General features: G+C 45.9%; 1 protein-coding gene across 4 annotated transcripts in view; it reads left to right on the forward strand.

Moving 5' to 3' along the window:
- Positions 1-25,818, forward strand: part of LOC118395239 (sodium/potassium-transporting ATPase subunit beta-1-interacting protein 3-like) — a 152,177-nt gene that overhangs the window by 103,711 nt on the left and 22,648 nt on the right. For all 4 annotated transcript variants that reach the window (XM_052463973.1, XM_052463976.1, XM_052463975.1 and 1 more), the window contains exon 5: positions 18,624-18,684. In XM_052463973.1, the coding sequence (XP_052319933.1) occupies positions 18,624-18,684 (61 nt within the window). The remainder of the gene's footprint in view (positions 1-18,623; positions 18,685-25,818) is intronic.

Consider the following 25,818-nt stretch of genomic DNA (forward strand, 5'->3'; position numbering starts at 1 on the left):
TAAGAATGATGGGAAAACCTAATCACAAAACCATTTGATGTTGCCAATTATTTTACCTTATTGGCAAAGTGGCAAACTTAGGCAGGAAATGCCAACAATGAACAATCAGACATTTTATTAATGCTTAAAAAAAATAATGAAAGAAAAGCAATGCAAGTTTTAATTTTGTAAAGTTAGTTTGGGAGAGGTGGAAGAATTGTTATCGATGAATAATGACAAACCTCATGGCATTGACAACTTAGATGGAAAGCTACTGAGGATGGTCGCTGACTCTATAGCCACTCCTATCTGTCAAATCTTTAATCTGAGCCTAGAGGAAAGTCTTTGTCCTCAGGCCTGGAGATTCCGCTATCCAAGAGTGGTAAAGTGGCCTTTACTGGTTCTAACAGCAGACCTATAAGCTTGCTGCCAGCTCTTAGCGAACTGTTGAAAAAAATATAATGCCATTTCCCTGTAAACAAATTAACAAAAGACTTTCAGCATGCTTGTAGAGAAGGGCACTCAACATGTACTGCACTGACACAAATGACTGATGATTGACAATAAGCAGATTTTGGGGGGCACCCGAGTGGCGCAGCGGTCTAAGGCACTGCATCACGCAGTGTTGCGGCGTCACTACAGCCTGGGGTTTGATCCCAGGTTGTGCCATTACCGGCCATGACCGGGAGTCCCACAAGGCGGCACACAATTGGCCCAGGGTCACCCGGGTTAAGGGAGGGTTTGCCTGGGGGGGTCTTTACTTGGCTCATCGTGCTCTAGCGACTCCTTGTGGCGGGCCGGGCGCCTGAATGCTGACTTTGGTTGTCAGTTGAACAGTGTTTCCTCCGACACATTGGTGCAGCTGGCTTCCGGGTTAAGCGGTCGGGTGTTAAGAATTGTGGCTTGGCGGGTCATGTTTCGGAGGACGCATGGCTCAACCTTCGCCTCTGCCGAGCCCGTCTGGGAGTTGCAGTGATGAGACAAGATCTTAATCACGAAATTGGTGCGAAAAAGGGGGTAAAATTTACAAACTTTTTTTGAAAAGAAGAAGATTGTGGGAGCTGTTAGACTTCAGTGCAGCCTTTGATATTATTGACCATGAACCGGTCCTGAACATCTCTAAAAGTAAGAGCATTGTATTTCTAGTTCTAGACCTGGTGTGGCTGTTGAACAAGTTGAGGAAATGATTTGGTATTACCTTAGATTGTAAACTGTCATGGGCAAAACATATAGTTTCAGTGGTTGTAAATATAGGTCTGTCCGTAGTAAAGAGATGCTCTGTTTTTTTGCTTCTCCGGGCTTTAGTTTTATCTTATCTTGATTATTATCCTGTCTTATGGTCAAGTTCTGCAAAGAAAGACCTAGTTAACCTGCAGCTGACCAAGAAACAGAGCATCACATCTTTCTCTTCATTGGAGGGCTAATATTAATATTATGTATCACATTTCAGGAGAAGACCCAGATGCAGACAGTGTCGAAGTAACAAAGGTTTATTACTCGAACAGGGGGCAGGAAAAACGACAGGTCAAGGGCAAGCAGAGGTCAGTAATCCAGATCAGAGTCCATAAAGTATGGAACGGCAGGCAGTCTCGAGGTCAGGGCAGGCAGAGGTCAAAAATCCAGGGTGATGTGACATGGTACAGAGCGGCAGGCAGGGTCAGGGCAGGCAGAATGGTCAAAACTAGAAAACATGAACTAGAAACAGACAGGAGCAAGGGGAAACACGCTGGTAGGCTTGACAACCAAAATGAACTGGCAACAGACAGAGAACACAGGTATAAATACACCGGGGATAATGAGGAAGATAGGCGACACCTGGAGGGGGTGGAGGCAAGCACAAAGACAGGTGAAACAAATCAGGGTGTGACACTATTCATGCCAGTGTCTCTTGGTTAAGAGTTGAGGAAAGACTGAATGTGTCACTTCTTGTATTATAAGAAAACATGAATGTGTTGGAAATTCCAAGTTGTTTGCATAGTCAACTTACATACAACACTGACAAACACACTTACCCCACCAGACATGCAGTCCCCAGGTCCAGAACAAATTCAAGGAAACGTACAGTATTATACAGAGCCATGAGTGGATAGAACTCCCCATAGCGCAAGTGAACAATAAAATCTGGTTTAATAAATCAATATAAAGCATCACCTCACGGCACAATGCCTCTCTCCCCCATGTGACCTACTTGTTGTGTATATGTACTGACATGTATGTGCTACTGATAGATGCACTACATGCATCTACATGTTAATGTTTTGAAATGTATGTCAATTGTATTTTTTTTGTCTAAGGTATTTTTTGTTATCTTCTTATGGATTAGCGGGATTTGTTAGCAAGATTTGACAACATCCGATGAAATGGCAGAGTGCGAAATTCACAAAAAAATATATATATATATATTTAACTTTCACAAGTGCAATACACCAAATGACAGCTAAAACGTCTTGTTAATTCAGCCACCGTGTCAGATTTCAAAAAGGCTTTACGGCGAAATCAAACCATGTGATTATCAGAGGACGGCACCCCATCAAACAAACACATGACAATCATATTTCAACTCACCAGGCGCGACACAAAACTCAGAGATAACGATATAATTCATGCCTTCCCTTTGAAGAGCTTCTTCTGTTGGCACTCCGATATGTCCCATAAACATCACAAATGGTCCTTTTGTTCGATTAATTCCGTCGCCCAAAATGTCCATTTATTTGGCGCGTTTGATTCAGAAAATCACCGGTTCCAACTCGCCCAACATGACTACAAATTATACATTTACATTACATTTACATTTAAGTCATTTAGCAGACGCTCTTATCCAGAGCGACTTACAAATTGGTGCATTCACCTTATGACATCCAGTGGAACAGCCACTTTACAATAGTGCATCTAAATCTTTATCTTTATATATATTTTATTTTTATATATTTAAATTATCTAATAAGTTACCTGTAAACTTGGTCCAAACATTTCAAACAACTTTCCTAATCCAACTTTAGGTATTTTATACCGTAAATAATCGATAAAATTTAAGACGGAATAAACTGTATTCAATAGCTATAGATAAAATGAAAGTGGAGCGAACACTAGGTTACGCGCCCCAAACATATCAGTACACTAGACTCGATCCTCGTTCTGAATAGTCAAACTTCTTCATTACACAAAAGAAAAACATCAACCAATTTCTAAAGTCTGGTGACATCTGGTGGAAGCCATAGGAACTGCAAGCATATTTCTATTAAAACGGGCTTGCCATATCAAACTAATGGAAAACAGATTGACCTCAAACTATTTCCCTGGATGGATTGTGTTTGGGGTTTCGCCTGCCAAATCAGTTCCGTTATACTCACAGACATTATTCAAACAGTTTTAGAAACTTCAGAGTGTTTCCTATCCAAATCTACTAATAATATGCATTATATATATTATATTATATATATAATATCCTAGCTTCTGGACCTGAGTAGCAGGAAGTTTACTTTGGGCTTTTCATCCGGACGTTAAAATATCGCCGTCTATCCCAGAGAGGATTTATGTGTTGGACCACAGTAAGACTAGCTGCTACCATTATCATTGGCTAATGTGGACCCTAATAAATCAAATCAAATAATTGTATTTGTACCAAATAATTGTACCAAAATATTGTATTTCAGCTGTTTGAAGCTGGTGTACCATTGTTCCTGTTCCCAAGAAAGCTAAGGTAACACTCACTTCCGTCATCATGCTTTGAGAGACTAGTCAAGGACCATATTACCTCCACCCTACCTGACACTCTAGACCCACTCCAATTTGCTTACCGCCCAAATAGGTCCACAGACGATGCAATCTCAACCACACTGCACACCTATGTGAGAATGCTGTTCATCGACTACAGCTCAGCATTTAACACCATAGTACCCTCCAAACTCGTCATTAAGCTCAAGACCCTGGGTCTCGACCCCACCCTGTGCAACTGGGTACTGGACTTCCTGACGGGCCGCACCCAGGTGGTGAGGGTAGGTAACAACATCTTCACCCCGCTGATCCTCAACACTGGGGCCCCACAAGGGTGCGTTCTGAGCCCTCTCCTGTACTCCCGGTTCACCCACGACTGCATGGCCACGCACACCTCCAACTCAATCATCAAGTTTGCGGACGACACTACAGTGGTAGGCTTGATTACCAACAACAACGAGACGGCCTACAGGGAGGAGGTGAGGGCCCTCGGAGTGTGGTTTCAGGAAAATAACCTCACACTCAACGTCAACAAAACTAAGGAGATGATTGTGGACTTCAGGAAACAGCAGAGGGAACCTATCCACATCGATGGGACAGTAGTGGAGAGGGTAGTAAGTTTTAAGTTCCTCGGCGTACACATCACAGACAAACTGAATTGGTCCACCCACACAGACAGCATCGTGAAGAAGGCGCAGCAGCGCCTCTTCAACCTCAGGAGGCTGAAGAAATTTGGCTTGTCACCAAAAGCACTCACAAACTTCTACAGATGCACAATCGAGAGCATCCTGTCGGGCTGTATCACCGCCTGGTACGGCAACTGCTCCGCCCACAACCGTAAGGCTCTCCAGAGGGTAGTGAGGTCTGCACAACGCATCACCGGGGGCAAACTACCTGCCCTCCAGGACACCTACACCACCCGATGTCACAGGAAGGCCATAAAGATCATCAAAGACAACAACCACCCGAGCCACTGCCTGTTCACCCCGCTATCATCCAGAAGGCGAGGTCAGTACAGGTGCATCAAATCTGGGACCGAGAGACTGAAAAACAGCTTCTATCTCAAGGCCATCAGACTGTTAAACAGCCACCACTAACATTGAATGTCTGCTGCCGACACACTGACTCAACTCCAGCCACTTTAATAATAGGAATTGATGGGAATTGATGTAAAATATATCACTAGCCACTTTAAACAATGCTACTTAATATAATGTTTACATACCCTACATTATTCATCTCATATGTATACGTATATACTGTACTCTATATAATCTACTGCATCTTTATGTACGATGAGATGGGGGCAGCAGGGACTACATGCACCTGTTCTTTTGCTGTTCATCACACACACAATCACGCACGCACGCACACACAGTAAGAGAGAGAGAGAGAGGTGATCTCATTTTCATACTCTGTGGGGAAGCTGTTTACTCATCGTCAAATAGACAGTGCCAGGCTTAAAGTATTCAATCACGGAGCCTCTGTTGGAGACAGACAGGTCGAGTCGTGAATGAGATTAGCCCCTCTACTCCCTATAAGGTGCCACTCGCCTATCATTCTCAAGCATGCTTCTCTTCCTTGCGCTCCTGCGAGCAGGGAGTATTTCTAATACTCGTTTTGATGTGTCACTATAGGATATGGCCAAGTCCCGTATCGCAGACATGCTCTCAGAAGCCAGGGTAGTTTGTCCCAACAGCATCACCCCTCAGAGGCTCCAACACTAAATAAGTATGCACCAACGAAGGTGCAGTGACATCCAGCCGATAAAGACCTCATAAAACGTATGAATGGTTGCCCAACGTGCCATAAAGCAAATCTCCTGTAAGGAGATGCCTTAGAACAGTGCCCAAGAGGTAGCCATGCCTTTGGTGGAATAAGCCCTTCCGGACTGTAACTATTGTAACTATTACATTTTCCAGTACAATAGCCTCCACTATCCCAAGGGCTAGCCGTTAACGAGGCAAGGGACCCCCTTTGCAGGGAGTTGCCCAAACAATGCAGAGGTTGTTGCTGCATTACTCTCGCTTCATCCAAGTAAATGTGCAAGATGCATACTGGATACAAACGTTGGAGACGCTCTTCTGTAAACGGGAAGAGATGCATACTGGACACAAACGTTGGAGACACTCTTCTGTAAACGGGAAGAGATGCATACTGGACACAAACGTTGGAGACACTCTTCTGTAAACGGGAAGAGATGCATACTGGACACAAACGTTGGAGACGCTCTTCTGTAAACGGGAAGAGATGCATACTGGACACAAACGTTGGAGACGCTCTTCTGTAAACGGGAAGAGATGCATACTGGACACAAACGTTGGAGACGCTCTTCTGTAAACGGGAAGAGATGCATACTGGACACAAACGTTGGAGACGCTCTTCTGTAAACGGGAAGAGATGCATACTGGAAACAAACGTTGGAGACGCTCTTCCGTAAACGGGAAGAGTGGTGGGTGGAACCACAAGCTCTAGGGTATGACAACACAGTTGCCACTCACTATAGGCATATAGGTTTGGGTAACAAGGTACCTAGGAAGACCCCAGGGCATGCTGAAGACATGAATGGTGGCCCAACCGTGCGTGCAGCCCACTCACTCGCTTTGCAGACGTAGTGCAGAGGTAAAGCAGTTTAGAAGGAGAAGTATTACATCTTCACCCTTTCCATCTTCACCCTTTCCAGCCTGTACCCTACTGTTACCCTACTGTGTAAGGGTCAAGGCCTGTACCCTACTGTGACCCTACTGTGTAAGGGATAAGGCCTGTACCCTACTGTTACCCTACTGTGTAAGGGCCAAGGCCTGTACCCTACTGTGTAAAGGCAAAGGCCTGTACCCTACTGTTACCCTACTGTGTAAGGGCCAAGGCCTGTACTCTACTGTTACCCTACTGTGTAAAGGCAAAGGCCTGTACCCTACTGTTACCCTACTGTGTAAGGGCCAAGACCTGTACCCTACTGTTACCCTACTGTGTAAGGGCCAAGGCCTGTACCCTACTGTTACCCTACTGTGTAAGGGCCAAGGCCTGTACCCTACTGTTACCCTACTGTGTAAGGGCCAAGGCCTGTACCCTACTGTTACCCTACTGTGCAAGGGACAAAGCCTGTACCCTACTGTTACCCTACTGTGTAAGGGCCAAGGCCTGTACCCTACTGTTACCCTACTGTGTAAAGGCCAAGGCCTGTACCCTACTGTTACCCTACTGTGTAAAGGCCAAGGCCTGTACCCTACTGTTACCCTACTGTGTAAGGGCCAAAGCCTGTACCCTACTGTTACCCTACTGTGTAAGGGCCAAGGCCTGTACCCTACTGTTACCCTACTGTGTAAGGGCCAAGGCCTGTACCCTACTGTTACCCTACTGTGTAAGGGCCAAAGCCTGTACCCTACTGTTACCCTACTGTGTAAGGGCCAAGGCCTGTACCCTACTGTTACCCTACTGTGTAAGGGCCAAGGCCTGTACCCTACTGTTACCCTACTGTGTAAGGGACAAGGCCTGTACCCTACTGTTACCCTACTGTGTAAGGGACAAGGCCTGTACCCTACTGTTACCCTACTGTGTAAGGGCCAAAGCCTGTACCCTACTGTTACCCTACTGTGTAAGGGCCAAGGCCTGTACCCTACTGTTACCCTACTGTGTAAGGGCCAAGGCCTGTACCCTACTGTTACCCTACTGTGTAAGGGCCAAGGCCTGTACCCTACTGTTACCCTACTGTGTAAGGGCCAAGGCCTGTACCCTACTGTTACCCTACTGTGTAAGGGCCAAGGCCTGTACCCTACTGTTACCCTACTGTGTAAGGGCCAAAGCCTGTACCCTACTGTTACCCTACTGTGTAAGGGCCAAGGCCTGTACCCTACTGTTACCCTACTGTGTAAGGGCCAAGGCCTGTACCCTACTGTTACCCTACTGTGTAAGGGCCAAGGCCTGTACCCTACTAGTACCCTACTGTGTAAGGGCCAAGGCCTGTACCCTACTGTTACCCTACTGTGTAAGGGCCAAGGCCTGTACCCTACTAGTACCCTACTGTGTAAGGGCCAAGGCCTGTACCCTACTGTTACCCTACTGTGTAAGGGCCAAGGCCTGTACCCTACTAGTACCCTACTGTGTAAGGGCCAAGGCCTGTACCCTACTAGTACCCTACTGTGTAAGGGCCAAGGCCTGTACCCTACTGTTACTCTACTGTGTAAGGGCCAAGGCCTGTACCCTACTAGTACCCTACTGTGTAAGGGCCAAGGCCTGTACCCTACTAGTACCCTACTGTGTAAGGGCCAAGGCCTGTACCCTACTAGTACCCTACTGTGTAAGGGCCAAGGCCTGTACCCTACTAGTACCCTACTGTGTAAGGGCCAAGGCCTGTACCCTACTAGTACCCTACTGTGTAAGGGCCAAGGCCTGTAATACAGGTCGAGATAGAAGCTAAACGGGCCTTGCAGTGGAGATCTTCCCTCTGGCCAAAGAAGGTCCTGCAATGAAGCATAGAAACCTTGGATACAAAGCATTTAAGGAATGATCCATGTAGGTCACAGATCTTCTCGAAAAAGGCATTGTTTTTCCAAACACTGAGCGTGTAGAAGGGGCATGGGTCAATGATCTTGTGTAGCAAGGTTGTCGCATTCAGATTTATCCTCCCACGGGTCATGTATAGAGGGCCATGGCTACTGGGTGAGGGTGGCAAATCTCCTCGTATGCTTGGGTCTAGGGATGGTCGATATGGGCTAAAAATCATATCTTGACTTTTCGCTATATACGGTATATACTGTGTATATATATAGATTTTTAAAAATATATTATATATATATATATATATATATATATATATATATATATATAAGATTAAAAAACAAAAAATTCTCTAAATAAGCTTTGTTGTACAATTAAACCTCAATACACTGCATTTCTCCTGATTCCTGCTTACAAGAAAAAACTTAAGCAGGAAGCACCAGTGCCTAGATCAATATAAAAGTGGTCAGATGAAGCAGATGCTAAGCTACAGGACTGTGTTGCTAGCACAGACTACTGGAATATGTTCCGGGATTCCTCCGATGGCATTAGGAGTACACCACATCTGTCATTGGCTTCATCAATAAGTGCATCGATGACGTCGTCCCCACAGTGATGGTATGTACATACACCAACTAGAAGCCATGGATAACAGGCAGCATCCACACTGAGCTAAAGGCTAGAGTTGCCGCTTTCAAGGAGCGGGACTCTAACCCGGAAGCTTAGAAGAAATCTTGCTATGCCCTCTGATGAACCATCAAACAGGCAAAGCGTCAATACAGGACTAAGATCGAGTCGTACTACACCGGCTCTGAAGCTCATCGGATGTGGCAGGGCTTGCAAACCATTATAGACTACAAAGGGAGGCACAGCGGAGAGCTGCCCAGTGACACGAGCCTACCAGACGAGCTAAACTACTTCTATGCTCGCTTTGAGGCAAATAACTCTGAAACATGCATGAGAGCACCAGCTGTACCATACGACTCTGAGATCACGCTCTCCGCAGCTAATGTGAGTAAGACCTTTAGGCAGGGCAACATTCACAAGGCCGCAGGGCCAGACGGATTACCAGGACGTGTACTCTGAGCATGCGCTGACCAACTAGCAAGTGTCTCCACTGACATTTTAAACCTGTACAAGTCTGTAGTACCAACATGTTTCAAGTAAAGTAAATGGTGGGACCAACAGCAATAATAATAGTAGTAGTGGACATGGGATTACCATTAACATCAACAACAATATTAATGAGAACAAAAATACATTAAAGCAATGGTAGTAGACCAGTGTCAACATTGGTATGAAAGACAAAACAAAACAAGATGGGAAATATTATCGACATTACTTTGCACTTTTCACTGGCTGTCCCTCAGGTTGTGGCAGGAGGACACATATTTGGCTGCCAAAACTGCACATTTTGGCTTTTCACCCAATAAATATTAGATTTTTTCTACATCTTTTACAGTTTCCAATTCTTTGTATTGAATTATAATTTTGGGAAAGAAATGTTCTCTTAGGTCTGAGTATTTGTCACAGTGTAATAGGAAATTCAGCTCTGTCTCAGAGTGAGCACAGCTTGTCCGCTCTGGGCAGCCAGGTTTGTCTGTGACGACCGGTCTATATAGCCAGACTGTGCTCACTGAGTCTGTACCTACTCAATGTTTTCCTCAGTTTTCTATCAGTCACAGTGGTGAGATAGTCTGCCACCATGTACTGTCTGTTTAGAGCCAAATAGAATTGAAGTTTACTTTGATTATTTTGTGGTGTCTTTCCAATAGGTGATATATATTTTTTTTGTTTTGTGAAGATTTGGTTGGGCCAGATTGTCTGAGTGCTGTCCTGAGGCTCTATGGGGTTGGTTTGGGTTGGTGAACTGAGCCTCAGAACCAGCTGGCTGAGGGGACTCTTCTCTTGTTTCATCTCTTGACATTCTCGGGCTGTGTGATGGAATGTTTTGGGGTCACTTGTTTTTAGATGGCTGTAAAATTTGATGGCTCTTTTTTCTATTCGAATGAGGAGGGGGTATTCATTTTTCTTTGCACTTGCAATACAGTTTTGCAAAACTCTGCATGCAGTATTTCGATTGGATGTTTGTCCCATTTGGTAAATTCATTATTAGAGATTGGACCCCATACTTCACTGAAATATAGAGCAATTGGTTCTGTAACTGATTTAAACATTTTGAGCCAGATTCTAATTGGAATTTCGATTTTAATGTTCATTTTAATGGCATAGAATGCTCTTCTTGCTTTGTCTCTCAGCTCATTCACAGCCATGTGAAAGCTACCTGTGTTGCTGATATTTAGTCCTAGATATGTGTAGTTTTTGGTGTGTTCTAATAGAACTGTGTCCAAATAGAATTTATATTTCTCATCCTTATTTCCGGACCTTTTTTGGAATATCATCATATTTGTTTTCTTTAGGTTAACGGTCAGAGCCCAGGTCTGACAGAACCTGTGGTTAATGGTCAGAGTCCAGGTCTGACAGAACCTGTGGTTAATGGTCAGAGTCCAGGTCTGACAGAACCTGTGGTTAATGGTCAGAGCCCAGGTCTGACAGAACCTGTGGTTAACGGTCAGAGTCCAGGTCTGACAGAACCTGTGGTTAATGGTCAGAGCCCAGGTCTGACAGAACCTGTGAAGATGATCTAGGTGCTGCTGTAACCCCTCTTTAGTGGGAGACACCAGCACCAGGTCATCTTCGTGCCAAATAGAATCAAATGCTTTCTTGAAATCTACAAAACACGAGTAGATTTTGCCTTTGTTTTGGTTTACTTGTTCATCAATTAGAGTGTGGAGGGTGTAAATGTGGTCTGTTGTACGATCATTTTTTAGAAATCCAATCTGGCTTCTGCTCAGGACGTTGTGTTCATCAAGGAAATGATGTAGTCTGCTATTTATAATACTGCAGAGATTTTTCCCCAAGTTGCTGTTAACGCAAATTCCTCTAATTATTTGGGTCAAATTTGTCTCCATTTTTATAGATTGGTGTGATCAATCCCTGGTTCCAAATATCGGGGAAAATACCTGCAGTGAGGATAATGTTGAAGAGTTTGAGTATCGCCAATTTGAATATGTGGTCTGTATATTTGATCATTTCATTTAAAAGTGCATAGTTTTTCCAATAATTGTTCTTCTGTAATTGGGGTAATCCACAGGATTCTGATGGTCTTTGACTGCTGATTCAAGGATTTGAATAATTATCAAACCATTTTTCATTATCTGTTATCTGGTTTGCTCTTATGCTTCTTTAAATGAGCCAAGGAGGCTAATTTGTCAAATATAAAGGTTATGTTCCAAACAGCCAAATTTACACCTTCATTGCTATAGGAGAATGTTAAGGCTAAAACGTTGTCCAGGAGAGATTGTATTTTTTGGCTACTAATTGCTTTTTGGTAGATGTCTGTACTGTTTGCACTCCATCTATAGGCCTGTTTTGTACCATGTCATTTATTGGGGGGTGATGCTTCATGGTTGGGTTCTGCTCTTCTCAGATACACTGTGATTTTACTGTGGTCCAGAGAGGTGTTAGTGTACCTGACCAAAAGGCTCTGAGAGAGGTGTTAGTGGGCTGACCAGTGCTCTGAGAGACTCTGGGTTTAGGTCGGTGAGGAAGTAGTCTACCAGTGCTGCTGACCCAGTGGATAGGTGTAGGTGTACCTACCAAAAGAGTCCCCTCTCAGCCTACCATTGACTATGTACAGACCCAGTGTTCCACAGAGCTGTAGGTGTACCTACCAAAAGAGTCCCCTCTCAGCCTACCATTGACTATGTACAGACCCAGTGTTCCACAGAGCTGTAGGTGTACCTACCAAAAGAGTCCCCTCTCAGCCTGCCATTGACTATGTACAGACCCAGTGTTCCACAGAGCTGTAGGTGTACCTACCAAAAGAGTCCCCTCTCAGCCTACCATTGACTATGTACAGACCCAGTGTTCCACAGAGCTGTAGGTGTACCTACCAAAAGAGTCCCCCTCAGCCTGCCATTGACTATGTACAGACCCAGTGTTCCAAAGCTGTAGTCCCCTCTCAGCCTGCCATTGACTATGTACAGACCCAGTGTTCGACAGAGCTGTAGGTGTACCTACCAAAAGAGTCCCCTCTCAGCCTGCCATTGACTATGTACAGACCCAGTGTTCCACAGAGCTGTAGGTGTACCTACCAAAAGAGTCCCCTCTCAGCCTACCATTGACTATGTACAGACCCAGTGTTCCACAGAGCTGTAGGTGGACCTACCAAAAGAGTCCCCTCTCAGCCTGCCATTGACTATGTACAGACCCAGTGTTCCACAGAGCTGTAGGTGTACCTACCAAAAGAGTCCCCTCTCAGCCTGCCATTGACTATGTACAGACCCAGTGTTCCACAGAGCTGTAGGTGGACCTACTAAAAGAGTCCCCTCTCAGCCTGCCATTGACTATGTACAGACCCAGTGTTCCACAGAGCTGTAGGTGTACCTACTAAAAGAGTCCCCTCTCAGCCTGCCATTGACTATGTACAGACCCAGTGTTCCACAGAGCTGTAGGTGGACCTACTAAAAGAGTCCCCTCTCAGCCTGCCATTGACTATGTACAGACCCAGTGTTCCACAGAGCTGTAGGTGGACCTACTAAAAGAGTCCCCTCTCAGCCTGCCATTGACTATGTACAGACCCAGTGTTCCACAGAGCTGTAGGTGTACCTACCAAAAGAGTCCCCTCTCAGCCTACCATTGACTATGTACAGACCCAGTGTTCCACAGAGCTGTAGGTGGACCTACTAAAAGAGTCCCCTCTCAGCCTACCATTGACTATGTACAGACCCAGTGTTCCACAGAGCTGTAGGTGGACCTACTAAAAGAGTCCCCTCTCAGCCTGCCATTGACTATGTACAGACCCAGTGTTCCACAGAGCTGTAGGTGGACCTACTAAAAGAGTCCCCTCTCAGCCTGCCATTGACTATGTACAGACCCAGTGTTCCACAGAGCTGTAGGTGTACCTACCAAAAGAGTCCCCTCTCAGCCTGCCATTGACTATGTACAGACCCAGTGTTCCACAGAGCTGTAGGTGGACCTACTAAAAGAGTCCCCTCTCAGCCTGCCATTGACTATGTACAGACCCAGTGTTCCACAGAGCTGTAGGTGTACCTACCAAAAGAGTCCCCTCTCAGCCTACCATTGACTATGTACAGACCCAGTGTTCCACAGAGCTGTAGGTGTACCTACCAAAAGAGTCCCCTCTCAGCCTGCCATTGACTATGTACAGACCCAGTGTTCCACAGAGCTGTAGGTGGTGGACCTACATTGAAAAGAGTCCCCTGGACCTCAGCCTGCCATTGACTATGTACAGACCCAGTGTTCCACAGAGCTGTAGGTGGACCTACTGTAGGTGGAAAAGAGTCCCCTCTCAGCCTACCATTGACTATGTACAGACCCAGTGTTCCACAGAGCTGTAGGTGTACCTACCAAAAGAGTCCCCTCTCAGCCTGCCATTGACTATGTACAGACCCAGTGTTCCACAGAGCTGTAGGTGTACCTACCAAAAGAGTCCCCTCTCAGCCTGCCATTGACTATGTACAGACCCAGTGTTCCACAGAGCTGTAGGTGTACCTACCAAAAGAGTCCCCTCTCAGCCTGCCATTGACTATGTACAGACCCAGTGTTCCACAGAGCTGTAGGTGTACCTACCAAAAGAGTCCCCTCTCAGCCTGCCATTGACTATGTACAGACCCAGTGTTCCACAGAGCTGTAGGTGTACCTACCTAAAAGAGTCCCCTCTCAGCCTACCATTGACTATGTACAGACCCAGTGTTCCACAGAGCTGTAGGTGTAGTCCCCCTACCATTGAAAAGAGTCCCCTCTCAGCCTGCCATTGACTATGTACAGACCCAGTGTTCCACAGAGCTGTAGGTGTACCTACCAAAAGAGTCCCCTCTCAGCCTGCCATTGACTATGTACAGACCCAGTGTTCCACAGAGCTGTAGGTGTACCTACCATTGAAAAGAGTCCCCTCTCAGCCTGCCATTGACTATGTACAGACCCAGTGTTCCACAGAGCTGTAGGTGTACCTACCTCAGCCTGCCATTGAAAAGAGTCCCCTCTCAGCCTGCCATTGACTATGTACAGACCCAGTGTTCCACAGAGCTGTAGGTGTACCTACCAAAAGAGTCCCCTCTCAGCCTGCCATTGACTATGTACAGACCCAGTGTTCCACAGAGCTTCACGAGCTGTACTCCGTTTTTGTTTTTCACTTTGTCATAGTTGTTTCTGGGGGGGTCTGTGGGGAGGGAAAGGTTGTTGCTTCCTGGTAGGTGTTTATCCCCATGACTGTTAATAGTGTCTGGTTCTTCTGCTGTTCTAGCATGCAGGTCTCCACAGACCAGTACGTTGCCTTGGGCCTGAAAGTGACTAATTTCCCCCTCTAGAATGGAGAAACTCTCTTCATTGAAGTAGGGTGACAGAGGGGGAATGTATGTGGCACAGAGGAAGATGTTTTTATCTGTCAAGATGGCCTCCTTGTTGATTTTTAACCAGATAAAGAATTCTCCTGTTTTGACAATTTGATTGAATGAATTAGTTCAGATTCATACCATATTAGCATTCCCCCTGAGTCTCTGCCCAGTTTGATTCCTTTTAATTTAGTGGATGGTATGATTATCTCCCTATAACCTAGTGGACAGCCAGTGGAAACATCACCTCTGCACCATGTTTCCTGTAGTACTACAATATCAACATCATCAATTTCTTTCAGGAAGTCTGGGTTTCTGCTCTTTAGTCCAAAAGCAGAGGACTTCAACCCTTGTAAATTCCAACATGCAACGTAAAATGATTTCATAACGTTGTTTTTCTTTCCCTTAAAAATGAGACAAACACTCACAATCCAACAAGAACTATTAAAATAGGATTTTTCAATTAAAGTAAACTCTTATTATGCAAATGTGATTTGTTTATCATTTAAGAATTTGTGTCATGCCACTTGGGTGGATGTAGTGTGAGGATGGTGGAGTTCTTGTGCTCATCTTACCATGACCCTCAGCCTATCACATGTGAGCATAGTAGACTCAGCATGTGTTTAATGTCACTCATTTGGAGTAGGCTACTTGTCTACTGTTGCTTTGGAAGTGGTAAAAAAACAAACATTTTTTTCTGCTGCCCAGTCTATTTTTGCAAGTGTATGCCCAATGGGGCCGGAAATCTGTGAAGATGAACTATGTATTTAGAATACATTCTTGTTTGTTCCCCTTTTAGCTACCATTATGAGCATTGTTACTCTTCAGGGTCTGAATCCAGTGTTCCTCACCTGAACAGTAGAACTCATCTTTCTAATTATCTCTCTCTCTCAATTGTGATAGACAGATCTACATTCATTCCCTTCATTAAAGAACACTTAAAGGCCCAGTGCAGCCAACGTTCACTTTTTCCTGTGTTTTGTATCATATTGTACAGCAGCTGATGTAACTGTCACTGTAAAAGTGTGAATTTCTGTTGTTTTTGTTATTTCCTGAAAGTTGCTGGTTGAAAAGACAATCTACACAAGCCTTTTTATTCAGCAGGTGGAGGTGGGTGGAGTTTAGGATTGCCTGGTGACATCACCTGGCGGTAAAGTAGCTAATAGACGAATAACAAAGAGAGTTCCAAAACTCTCTGCCAATAACAGCTGGATTTCAGTTATCACCTCCCCATTAAGACCATTCCCAGACAGTCCTGACTCAAATCTATCTTGAGAAAATGTTTTTTTGCTAAAAATCTCTATTTTTTATTTTCAACCATTTTATTGGAAAACTATTACAGTAAGGTACTTAATTGTTACCCAGAAATGATTTGAAATTGATATAAAAAATGGCTGCATTGTGCTTTTCTCCAAGGACAGTGAGCCAGATCAATAGTGTGTTAATTAGCCAGCCAATCAATGGAAATCCCCCTCCTCACACACACACATGCAAAGGACTGACTGAAAAATAACTGGCAAAGTAAAATGATTGAAAGAAAAACAATACGTGGTACTGGACAGAGCACCCTGATGAAGGCCTCAATTCTACAACATGTCCTCATTTCCTCTGTGTGTGTGCATGTGTGTGTGTGTGTGTGTGTGTGTGTGTGTGCATGTGTGTGTGTGCATGTGTGTGTGTGTGTGTGTGTGTGTGTGTGTGTGTGTGTGTGTTGAATCTGGTTGACTCTCTCTACCTGGGCTAATATTTGCAGCTTTGACAGTGCCCTTCATTAACGCATGCAAATGTCTGTCTCCCCTAGCTGAGCAGCTGTGTGTCCTTCAAATCTACACTGCTTCTCACTGTCAGTAGTGTGTGTGTGTGTGTGTGTGTGTGTGTGTGTGTGTGTGTGTGTGTGTGTGTGTGTGTGTGTGTGTACATGCACATGTATTATTGTGATTGTGTCTGCTTGTGTGTGGGCTGATGTTATCCTGAGAGGATGAATAGCGTGAAATGTGGAATATCATCTTTTCTCGCAAAGCCTGTTTCCTCTGATAAGCTTTGCTATCACAGGAGGTTGGTGGAATGGGTGGAATGTCATCAAATACATCAAACACATGGTTTCCATTGGCTTGGTACCAGACATTATTATGAGCTGTCCTCCCCTCAGCAGCCTCCACTGTTTGCTAAAGATAATAGATGAACAGCAAATTGAACCATTAGTGCAAATAGAACGGAGAGACCCCCACAGACGGCCGAGAGAGACGAGGGGAGATGTCAGTCACTTTCCAATAGTGCTATTAGAACGGAGAGACCCCCACAGACGGCCGAGAGAGACGAGGGGAGATGTCAGTCACTTTCCAATAGTGCTATTAGAACGGAGAGCCCCCCACAGACGGCCGAGAGAGACGAGGGGAGATGTCAGAGTCACCCCCCACAGACGGCCGAGAGAGACGAGCGGAGATGTCTGAGTCACTTTCCATTAGTGCTAATAGAACGGAGAGACCCCCACAGACGGCCGAGAGAGACGAGGGGAGATGTCAGAGTAGTCACTTTCTATTAGTGCTATTAGAACGGAGAGACCCCCACAGACGGCCGAGAGAGACGAGGGGAGGACGAAGAAAAAGCTCAGGGGAGAGAGAAACAAATAGCGGTGTCTGTGTACATTATTTTGTCATTTAGAAGACACTCTTATCCAGAGGGACTTACAGTAGTGACTGCATTTTGACTTCATCCTGGTGCCCCATGGGAATGGAACCCACAACCTTGGGGTTGCAAGCGCCAAGCTTGACCAAATGGGCCACATGGGACCAGTTGACTTAATGTTAACAAGCTGTTGGACTGATGTAATGACTGAAAGGCTACAGATTCAGGTCAACAGTTGAGTTAAACACCCACATACAACCTCCCTATCAACCACCCTAGGTGCGCTATCCCCCCACCCTGACCGTCTGCATTTGCTGACTGTGTTGTTGGCTGATCCCTCCAGACACTTTAATCAAGGCAATTCATGCATATCAAACACTGGCCCCCAGCTGCTAACACCATCTTGTGTGTGATCCAGGCCTTACGTCTTATGTTCATTCTCTACTACTGTAGTAGTGACTGGCCTTCCTGTCAGAGGTAATTAGCTGATTGAAAGAAGGTAGGATGGACTCAATTTCCTCTCTTAAAACTAATTTAGGCTGCTAATGTTGTCTGTGGTGTGATTGTAGGACAAGTCATTACCCTTTGAGAACACAGACAGTCATATACTGTATAGCCTGTACCATCACTAGGCTCACTTGTGCATGAAAACATGCATGCCCAAATACACACACACACACACACACACACACACACACACACACACACACACACACACACACACACACACACACACACACACACACACACACACACACACACACACACACACACACACACACAGTCTCCAGTTGCCCAGTGTGTGTTTAGAGGGCATTGTGCCCGATGCTGGTTTAATTGGCATGGCAGTGTGCCAAGTCATTGGAGGTAGAGAGTGTCTGTCTGTCTTTCTTTCTTAGCCCCAGTGTGTTTGTCTCAGAATAGATGACAGCCATCTGCCAACAGTGCAGCCTATTGTCACTTTGCTTAGTTTCAGGACGATGGGTTGCTGAGCCCAGAATAGTGTTCTTGGTTTGGTTATCTAATACCAGCTTGTTTAAGTGCAGGGTGTCTTCATGTGTTTGTTTTCTGAGGAAGTGTCTCTGGACATGTTGTTGATTTGTGTATTGCATTACTTAGATAGAGAGGAATATAGATGAGCTCATAGACTCATACTGCACATGCTGATTTATGTACTGAGCAGTGATTTTGATTGCAACCTGTTGTGCCATCCCTCAACCAGCTACTCCCTGTACATACACTCACGTCAACAGTCGCTATTTCTGAATGCCGGTGTTTATCCCCTAGGGTACTGTATGTTTGCTCTTTCCTCTCTATCCTATAGTTGCACTTCATATGTTCGCACACACACACTCCTCTGTGTGTTCTAACTCACTGTGTGTGTTTTCTCAGCTCCTGGGCTTCGTGTACGCCTGCTACGTCATTAGCGCCATCACTGAGGAGGAAGACAGCTGTGAGTACAAGAACTTAACTTTACACACACACACACTAAATGAACCACAACCTAACCACATAGCAAGACAGGAAAGGAGGAAGAGGTGAACAGAGAAGAGGAGAGGGGCTCATTAAAACCTCCCTCAATCCCTCCTCCACCTTGTTGTCTCCTTCCTTACTCCCCCTCTCCACCTTCCCTCACCCTACCGGCTGGTCTCCTTCACTCTGTGTGTCCCCTTCCCATTCCACACCGATCCAACCATTCCATTCTTTTCATTCTCTCTCTCCCTCCCACCATTCCATACCCATCCAACCATTCCATTCTCTCTCTTTCTCTCTCTCTCTCTCTCTCTCTCTCTCTCTCTCTCTCTCTCTCTCTCTCTCTCTCTCTCTCTCTCTCTCTCTCTCTCTCTCTCTCTCTCTCTCTCTCTCTCTCTCTCTCTCTCTCTCTCTCTCTCTCTCTCTCTCTCTCTCTCTCTCCCTCACACCATTCCACACCCATCAAACCATTCCGTTCTCTCTCGCTCTCTTCATCACACCATTCCAGACCCATTCAACCATTCCATTCTCTTCTCTCTCCCTCCCTCACACCCATTCCACACCCACTCAACCATTCCATTTTCTTAATTATCTCTCTCTTCATCACACCATTCCACACCCACCCAACCATTCCATCCTCTTCATTCTCTCCCTCACACCCATTCCACACCCACCCAACCATTCCATCCTCTTCATTCTCTCCCTCACACCCATTCCACACCCATTCCACACCAATTTCACACCCTTGAACCAATTTTCTTTCCCTACAGTGTCCCCACTTTACCTTTATTATCAAACACCTGGCTAATCCCCACTTTACCTTTATTATCAAACACCTGGCTAATCCCCACTTTACCTTTATTATCAAACACCTGGCTAATCCCCACTTTACCTTTATTATCAAACACCTGGCTAATCCCCACTTTACCTTTATTATCAAACACCTGGCTAATCCCCACTTTACCTTTATTATCAAACACCTGGCTAATCCCCACTTTACCTTTATTATCAAACACCTGGCTAATCCCCACTTTACCTTTATTATCAAACACCTGGCTAATCCCCACTTTACCTTTATTATCAAACACCTGGCTAATCCCCACTTTCCATCTCTCTTTTTCATTCTCTCTCTCCATGTCTGTCATCCACCTCCCCAGCTGTTAGTTCTCATAGTGGTGGTCGGAGGTGGTAGTGTGAAAAGGAGAGTATGTTTTGTTTTTTCTCCCACCCACCACTGCAACAGGTCCATCTTTTTTAGAAGTACCTATATGGTTGTCTCGTACAGGGGGGGTTGAAGGGGGAGATCGAGAGAAAAGAAACTGGTGAAAAGTGTGGAGAAAGAGAGGACAAAAGAGTGGATTAGAGAGAGGGAGCGAGAAGGGGTAAGAGAGAGTAGTCTTGACCCTAAGCAACTTGGGGTCGGGTGATTGATTATGAGATGGTCTGGTTTCAATGATGGTCTCTTTTGGCACAGAGGAACTACATCACTGCCTACGACACTACTTTATCCTCTTGAATAAAACACAAAACAGAAGCTAGCAAGACGGAGATTACAGAGGTTATTTTTAATGAGTGCATTTCGCAAGTGGCTAGTTTGCATCAACTACCTTAACTAAAACCCCTGCTAAGGTGTTTGTTTTGTCCGACCTCGGCGGCCCATCCATCCGCCGTGTGGACAGATACTGTTTGTGTTTGTTTTGTCCGACCTCGGCGGCCCATCCATCCGCCGTGTGGACAGATACTGTTTGTGTTTGTTTTGTCCGACCTCGGCGGCCCATCCATCCGCCGTGTGGACAGATACCGTTTGTGTTTGTTTTGTCCGACCTACTGTTTGTGTTTGTTTTGCGGCCCATCCATCCGCTGTGTGGACAGATACTGTTTGTGTTTGTTTTGTCCGACCTCTGTTTGTGTTTGTTTTGCGGCCCATCCATCCGCCGTGTGGACAGATACTGTTTGTGTTTGTTTTGTCCGACCTCGGCGGCCCATCCATCCGCTGTGTGGACAGATACCGTTTGTGTTTGTTTTGTCCGACCTCGGCGGCCCATCCATCCGCCGTGTGGACAGATACTGTTTGTGTTTGTTTTGTCCGACCCGGACCATCCATCCGCCGTGTGGACAGATACTGTTTGTGTTTGTTTTGTCCCATCCATCCGCTGTGTGGACAGATGTGGACAGATACTGTCCGACCTCGGCGGCCCATTGTGTTTGTTTTGTCCGACCTCGGCGGCCCATCCATCCGCGCTGTGTGGACAGATACTGTTTGTGTTTGTTTTGTCCGACCTCGGCGGCCCATCCATCCGCCGTGTGGACAGATACTGTTTGTGTTTGTTTTGTCCGACCTCGGCGGCCCATCCATCCGCCGTGTGGACAGATACTGTTTGTGTTTGTTTTGTCCGACCTCGGCGGCCCATCCATCCGCCGTGTGGACAGATACTGTTTGTGTTTGTTTTGTCCGACCTCGGCGGCCCATCCATCCGCTGTGTGGACAGATACTGTTTGTGTTTGTTTTGTCCGACCTCGGCGGCCCATCCATCCGCCGTGTGGACAGATACTGTTTGTGTTTGTTTTGTCCGACCTCGGCGGCCCATCCATCCGCTGTGTGGACAGATACTGTTTGTGTTTGTTTTGTCCGACCTCGGCGGCCCATCCATCCGCTGTGTGGACAGATACTGTTTGTGTTTGTTTTGTCCGACCTCGGCGGCCCATCCATCCGCTGTGTGGACAGATACTGTTTGTGTTTGTTTTGTCCGACCTCGGCGGCCCATCCATCCGCTGTGTGGACAGATACTGTTTGTGTAAAGGCGCAGGTGACAGGCGTTCACTTTGAAAAGCACACAGTGACAGACAGAGAAAGTGTCTGTGTGTGAGTGCTACAATTTTTGAACCAGGGCGTCTGTAGTGATGCCTCTAGCACCGAGATGCAGTGCCTTAGACCTCTGCACCACTCGGGAGCCACATGCATCTATCTTTGTCCAAATAGATTGAAGAACAACATGGCTGAATGAAGAAGGGGGAAATAAAAGTAAAAGAACAGTGGTTGATTCAGCTTCTTTCCTAGTTTGAATTATTCCGTAGTTCTGGTCTGATCCTGGCTGGCTGGTCGGGTAAATGGACCACTGTCTTGAAGTACAGCTTCCATACCCATCCTTGTTATTGTAATCAGCCCTGTGCATATGTACGTGACTTCTTTTATTTTCAATGCTAAACACACACACACACCATGTACCATGCTCCCTTAATTTACACACATATGAAGTGCCATATTAAACTGTTCCATCTTGCATCTTTCCCCCTCTCATTCTGGAAGCAAGTGCAGGGAATGATTGTGCCAGGAGCTCTCTGTAAATGTAAAAGGAACTCTCTCTCAGAGAGTATGTCGTTCATGAAGGTGTATAAGTTAGGAGGGGTCTGGCCATTCCTTGCTGCCTTACTATGCCAGACTCTGTTCGATATCGTCCGGAATAACCCCATCACCTGAGGAAAGGAGGGAAGATGAATGGAAGAGTGAGGTGGACAGGAGAAAGCAGAAATAGAGAGATGTACCTGAAGAGATGTGTTAGGGAGGTAGAGAAAGGGGGGAAAGAAGCCTGCTCTAGAAAGAGAGAGTTCAAAGACTAAGCTCCTGAATATGTAATTTAGATGAGACATACATTCCTTTCACGCAAAAAGCCTCACGACAAACAAAGTCTCAGCGGAGCGATTTAGAGTAGAATACTCATGCTTGCTTTAAGACGATTGGGATAAAACACACACACACACACACACACACACACACACACACACACACACACACACACACTTCATGTCTCTCAGGCTTTATGTTCCTATTAACATAAGCTGGAGTGTGTATGTGTGTGCGTGCGCGTGTAACTGCACACATACATGTGTGCGTGTCCAGTTATCAGCATAAAGCAGACATCCAGGCAGAGCGAGTGGAGGGGAAAAGCCTCTTTGGAAAGTAGGTCAGAGAGTTATCCTAGTGTTAGCGTGACGGCTAACTGTAGAGTACTGACTCACTGTTTCAGTAAATCCCCTGGAGGGCAACAGAGCGAGGAGAGAAGGATGGGCCTGGGGTGGTAGAGTAGGAGCCGATGGGCATCCGAGGGAAAGAGAGAAAGGAAGGAAGGAGAGGTGAATGAATGGTTATGGGTAACTCTGATCGGTAGAGACGTAGGGTGCGTTCGTAAGTTCTCTCTGGCTATCTACTCTGATTTCAGAGCACTCTCATCTGAGTGTGCCAGAGCACAGAACAACTGATGAATTTAGAAACACGCAACACCTGCTGAATATGACTGGTGAAAAAACACTATTAAATTGTTGCCAGTAGGACAGTTTGTCACCAACGCTCTAGATTACATAAAAACAGCCTAACCCGCTCTGCTAGCGGGGTTAAAATTATTAGTATGAGGTGTTCTCTCATTGTGTCTGGAAGTAGCTAGCAAGCTAGCCAACATTAGCCAGTTAGCTTGGGTGCTTGACTACCCTTGTGAGGTCAGACCTCACAGACCTGTACAGTGTGCCCTCTGAACGCTCCCAGAGTGTAACGCTCTGAATTTACCAACAAGCAATTTGACAACGCTCTGAATTTATGAATGCCCAGAGCGCACTCTGGCACTCCAGATTGAATTTACGAACACACCCATGATTCTAGCATGGGCCACCGCCCCACTGTGCTTAGTCACTTTCTCAGGAAAGCCCATACTCATCACCATCACAACGAGATCTGCCTGAACAAGGAGGGTGGGAAGGAGGAAGGGAGTGACAGAAAGACAAGAAGGAACGCAAGAAAGAGAGAAAGAAGAAGTTGTTTTTTCCCTGTTGTTTTATTGTTCTTCTTTCTGGCTCCCCATCCATCTCTCTCCTTCCCTGTTGTTTTATCTTCTTTCTGGCTCCCCATTCATCTCTCTCCTTCCCTGTTGTTTTTATCTTCTTTCTGGCTCCCCATCCATCTCTCCTTCCCTGATGTTTTTATCTTCTTTCTGGCTCCCCATCCATCTCTCTCCTTCCCTGTTGTTTTATCTTCTTTCTGGCTCCCCATCCAATGGCTCCCCATCCATCTCTCTCCTTCCCTGTTGTTTTATCTTCTTTCTGGCTCCCCATCCATCTCTCCTTCCCTGTTCTTCTTTCTGGCTCCCCATCCATCTCTCTCCTTCCCTGTTCTTCTTTCTGGCTCCCCATCCATCTCTCTCCTTCCCTGTTCTTCTTTCTGGCTCCCCATCCATCTCTCTCCTTCCCTGTTGTTTTATCTTCTTTCTGGCTCCCCATCCATCTCTCCTTCCCTGTTGTTTTATCTTCTTTCTGGCTCCCCATCCATCTCTCTCCTTCCCTGTTCTTCTTTCTGGCTCCCCATCCATCTCTCTCCTTCCCTGTTGTTTTATCTTCTTTCTGGCTCCCCATCCATCTCTCCTTCCCTGTTGTTTTATCTTCTTTCTGGCTCCCCATCCATCTCTCCTTCCTGTTGTTTTATCTTCTTTCTGGCTCCCCATCCATCTCTCTCCTTCCCTGTTGTTTTATCTTCTTTCTGGCTCCCCATCCATCTCTCCTTCCTTCCCTGTTGTTTTATCTTCTTTCTGGCTCCCCATCCATCTCTCTCCTTCCTGTTGTTTTATCTTCTTTCTGGCTCCCCATCCATCTCTCTCCTTCCCTGTTGTTTTATCTTCTTTCTGGCTCCCCATCCATCTCTCTCCTTCCCTGTTCTTCTTTCTGGCTCCCCATCCATCTCTCTCCTTCCCTGTTGTTTTTATCTTCTTTCTGGCTCCCCATCCATCTCTCCTTCCCTGTTGTTTTATCTTCTTTCTGGCTCCCCATCCCTCTCTCTCCTTCCCTGTTGTTTTTTCTTCTTTCTGGCTCCCCATCCATCTCTCCTTCCCTGTTGTTTTTATCTTCTTTCTGGCTCCCCATCCATCTCTCCTTCCCTGTTGTTTTTATCTTCTTTCTGGCTCCCCATCCATCTCTCCTTCCCTGTTGTTTTATCTTCTTTCTGGCTCCCCATCCATCTCTCTCCTTCCCTGTTTTTATCTTCTTTCTGGCTCCCCATCCATCTCTCTCCTTCCCTGTTTGTTTTTATCTTCTTTCTGGCTCCCCATCCATCTCTCCTTCCCTGTTGTTTTATCTTCTTTCTGGCTCCCCATCCATCTCTCTCCTTCCCTGTTGTTTTATCTTCTTTCTGGCTCCCCATCCATCTCTCTCCTTCCCTGTTGTTTTATCTTCTTTCTGGCTCCCCATCCATCTCTCCTTCCTGTTGTTTTATCTTCTTTCTGGCTCCCCATCCATCTCTCCTTCCTTCCCTGTTGTTTTATCTTCTTTCTGGCTCCCCATCCATCTCTCCTTCCTTCCCTGTTGTTTTATCTTCTTTCTGGCTCCCCATCCATCTCTCTCCTTCCCTGTTGTTTTTATCTTCTTTCTGGCTCCCCATCCATCTCTCCTTCCCTGATGTTTTATCTTCTTTCTGGCTCCCCATCCATCTCTCTCCTTCCCTGTTGTTTTATCTTCTTTCTGGCTCCCCATCCATCTCTCTCCTTCCCTGTTCTTCTTTGTGGCTCCCCATCCATCTCTCTCCTTCCCTGTTCTTCTTTCTGGCTCCCCATCCATCTCTCTCCTTCCCTGTTGTTTTATCTTCTTTCTGGCTCCCCATCCATCTCTCCTTCCCTGTTGTTTTATCTTCTTCTGGCTCCCCATCCATCTCTCTCCTTCCCTGTTGTTTTATCTTCTTTCTGGCTCCCCATCCATCTCTCTCCTTCCCTGTTGTTTTATTGTTCTTCTTTCTGGCTCCCCATCCGTCTCTCTCCTTCCCTGTTCTTCTTTCTGGCTCCCCATCCATCTCTCTCCTTCCCTGTTGTTTTTTATCTTCTTTCTGGCTCCCCATCCATCTCTCCGTCCCTGTTGTTTTATCTACTTTCTGGCTCCCCATCCATCTCTCTCCTTCCCTGTTGTTTTATCTTCTTTCTGGCTCCCCATCCATCTCTCCTTCCCTGTTGTTTTATCGTCTTTCTGGCTTCCCATCCATCTCTCTCCTTCCCTGTTGTTTTATCTTCTTTCTGGCTCCCCATCCATCTCTCCTTCCTTCCCTGTTGTTTTATCTTCTTTCTGGCTCCCCATCCATCTCTCTCCTTCC

The sequence above is a fragment of the Oncorhynchus keta genome, chromosome 15 (assembly GCF_023373465.1).
Source record: "Oncorhynchus keta strain PuntledgeMale-10-30-2019 chromosome 15, Oket_V2, whole genome shotgun sequence".
Taxonomy (NCBI): Eukaryota; Metazoa; Chordata; class Actinopteri; order Salmoniformes; family Salmonidae; genus Oncorhynchus; species Oncorhynchus keta.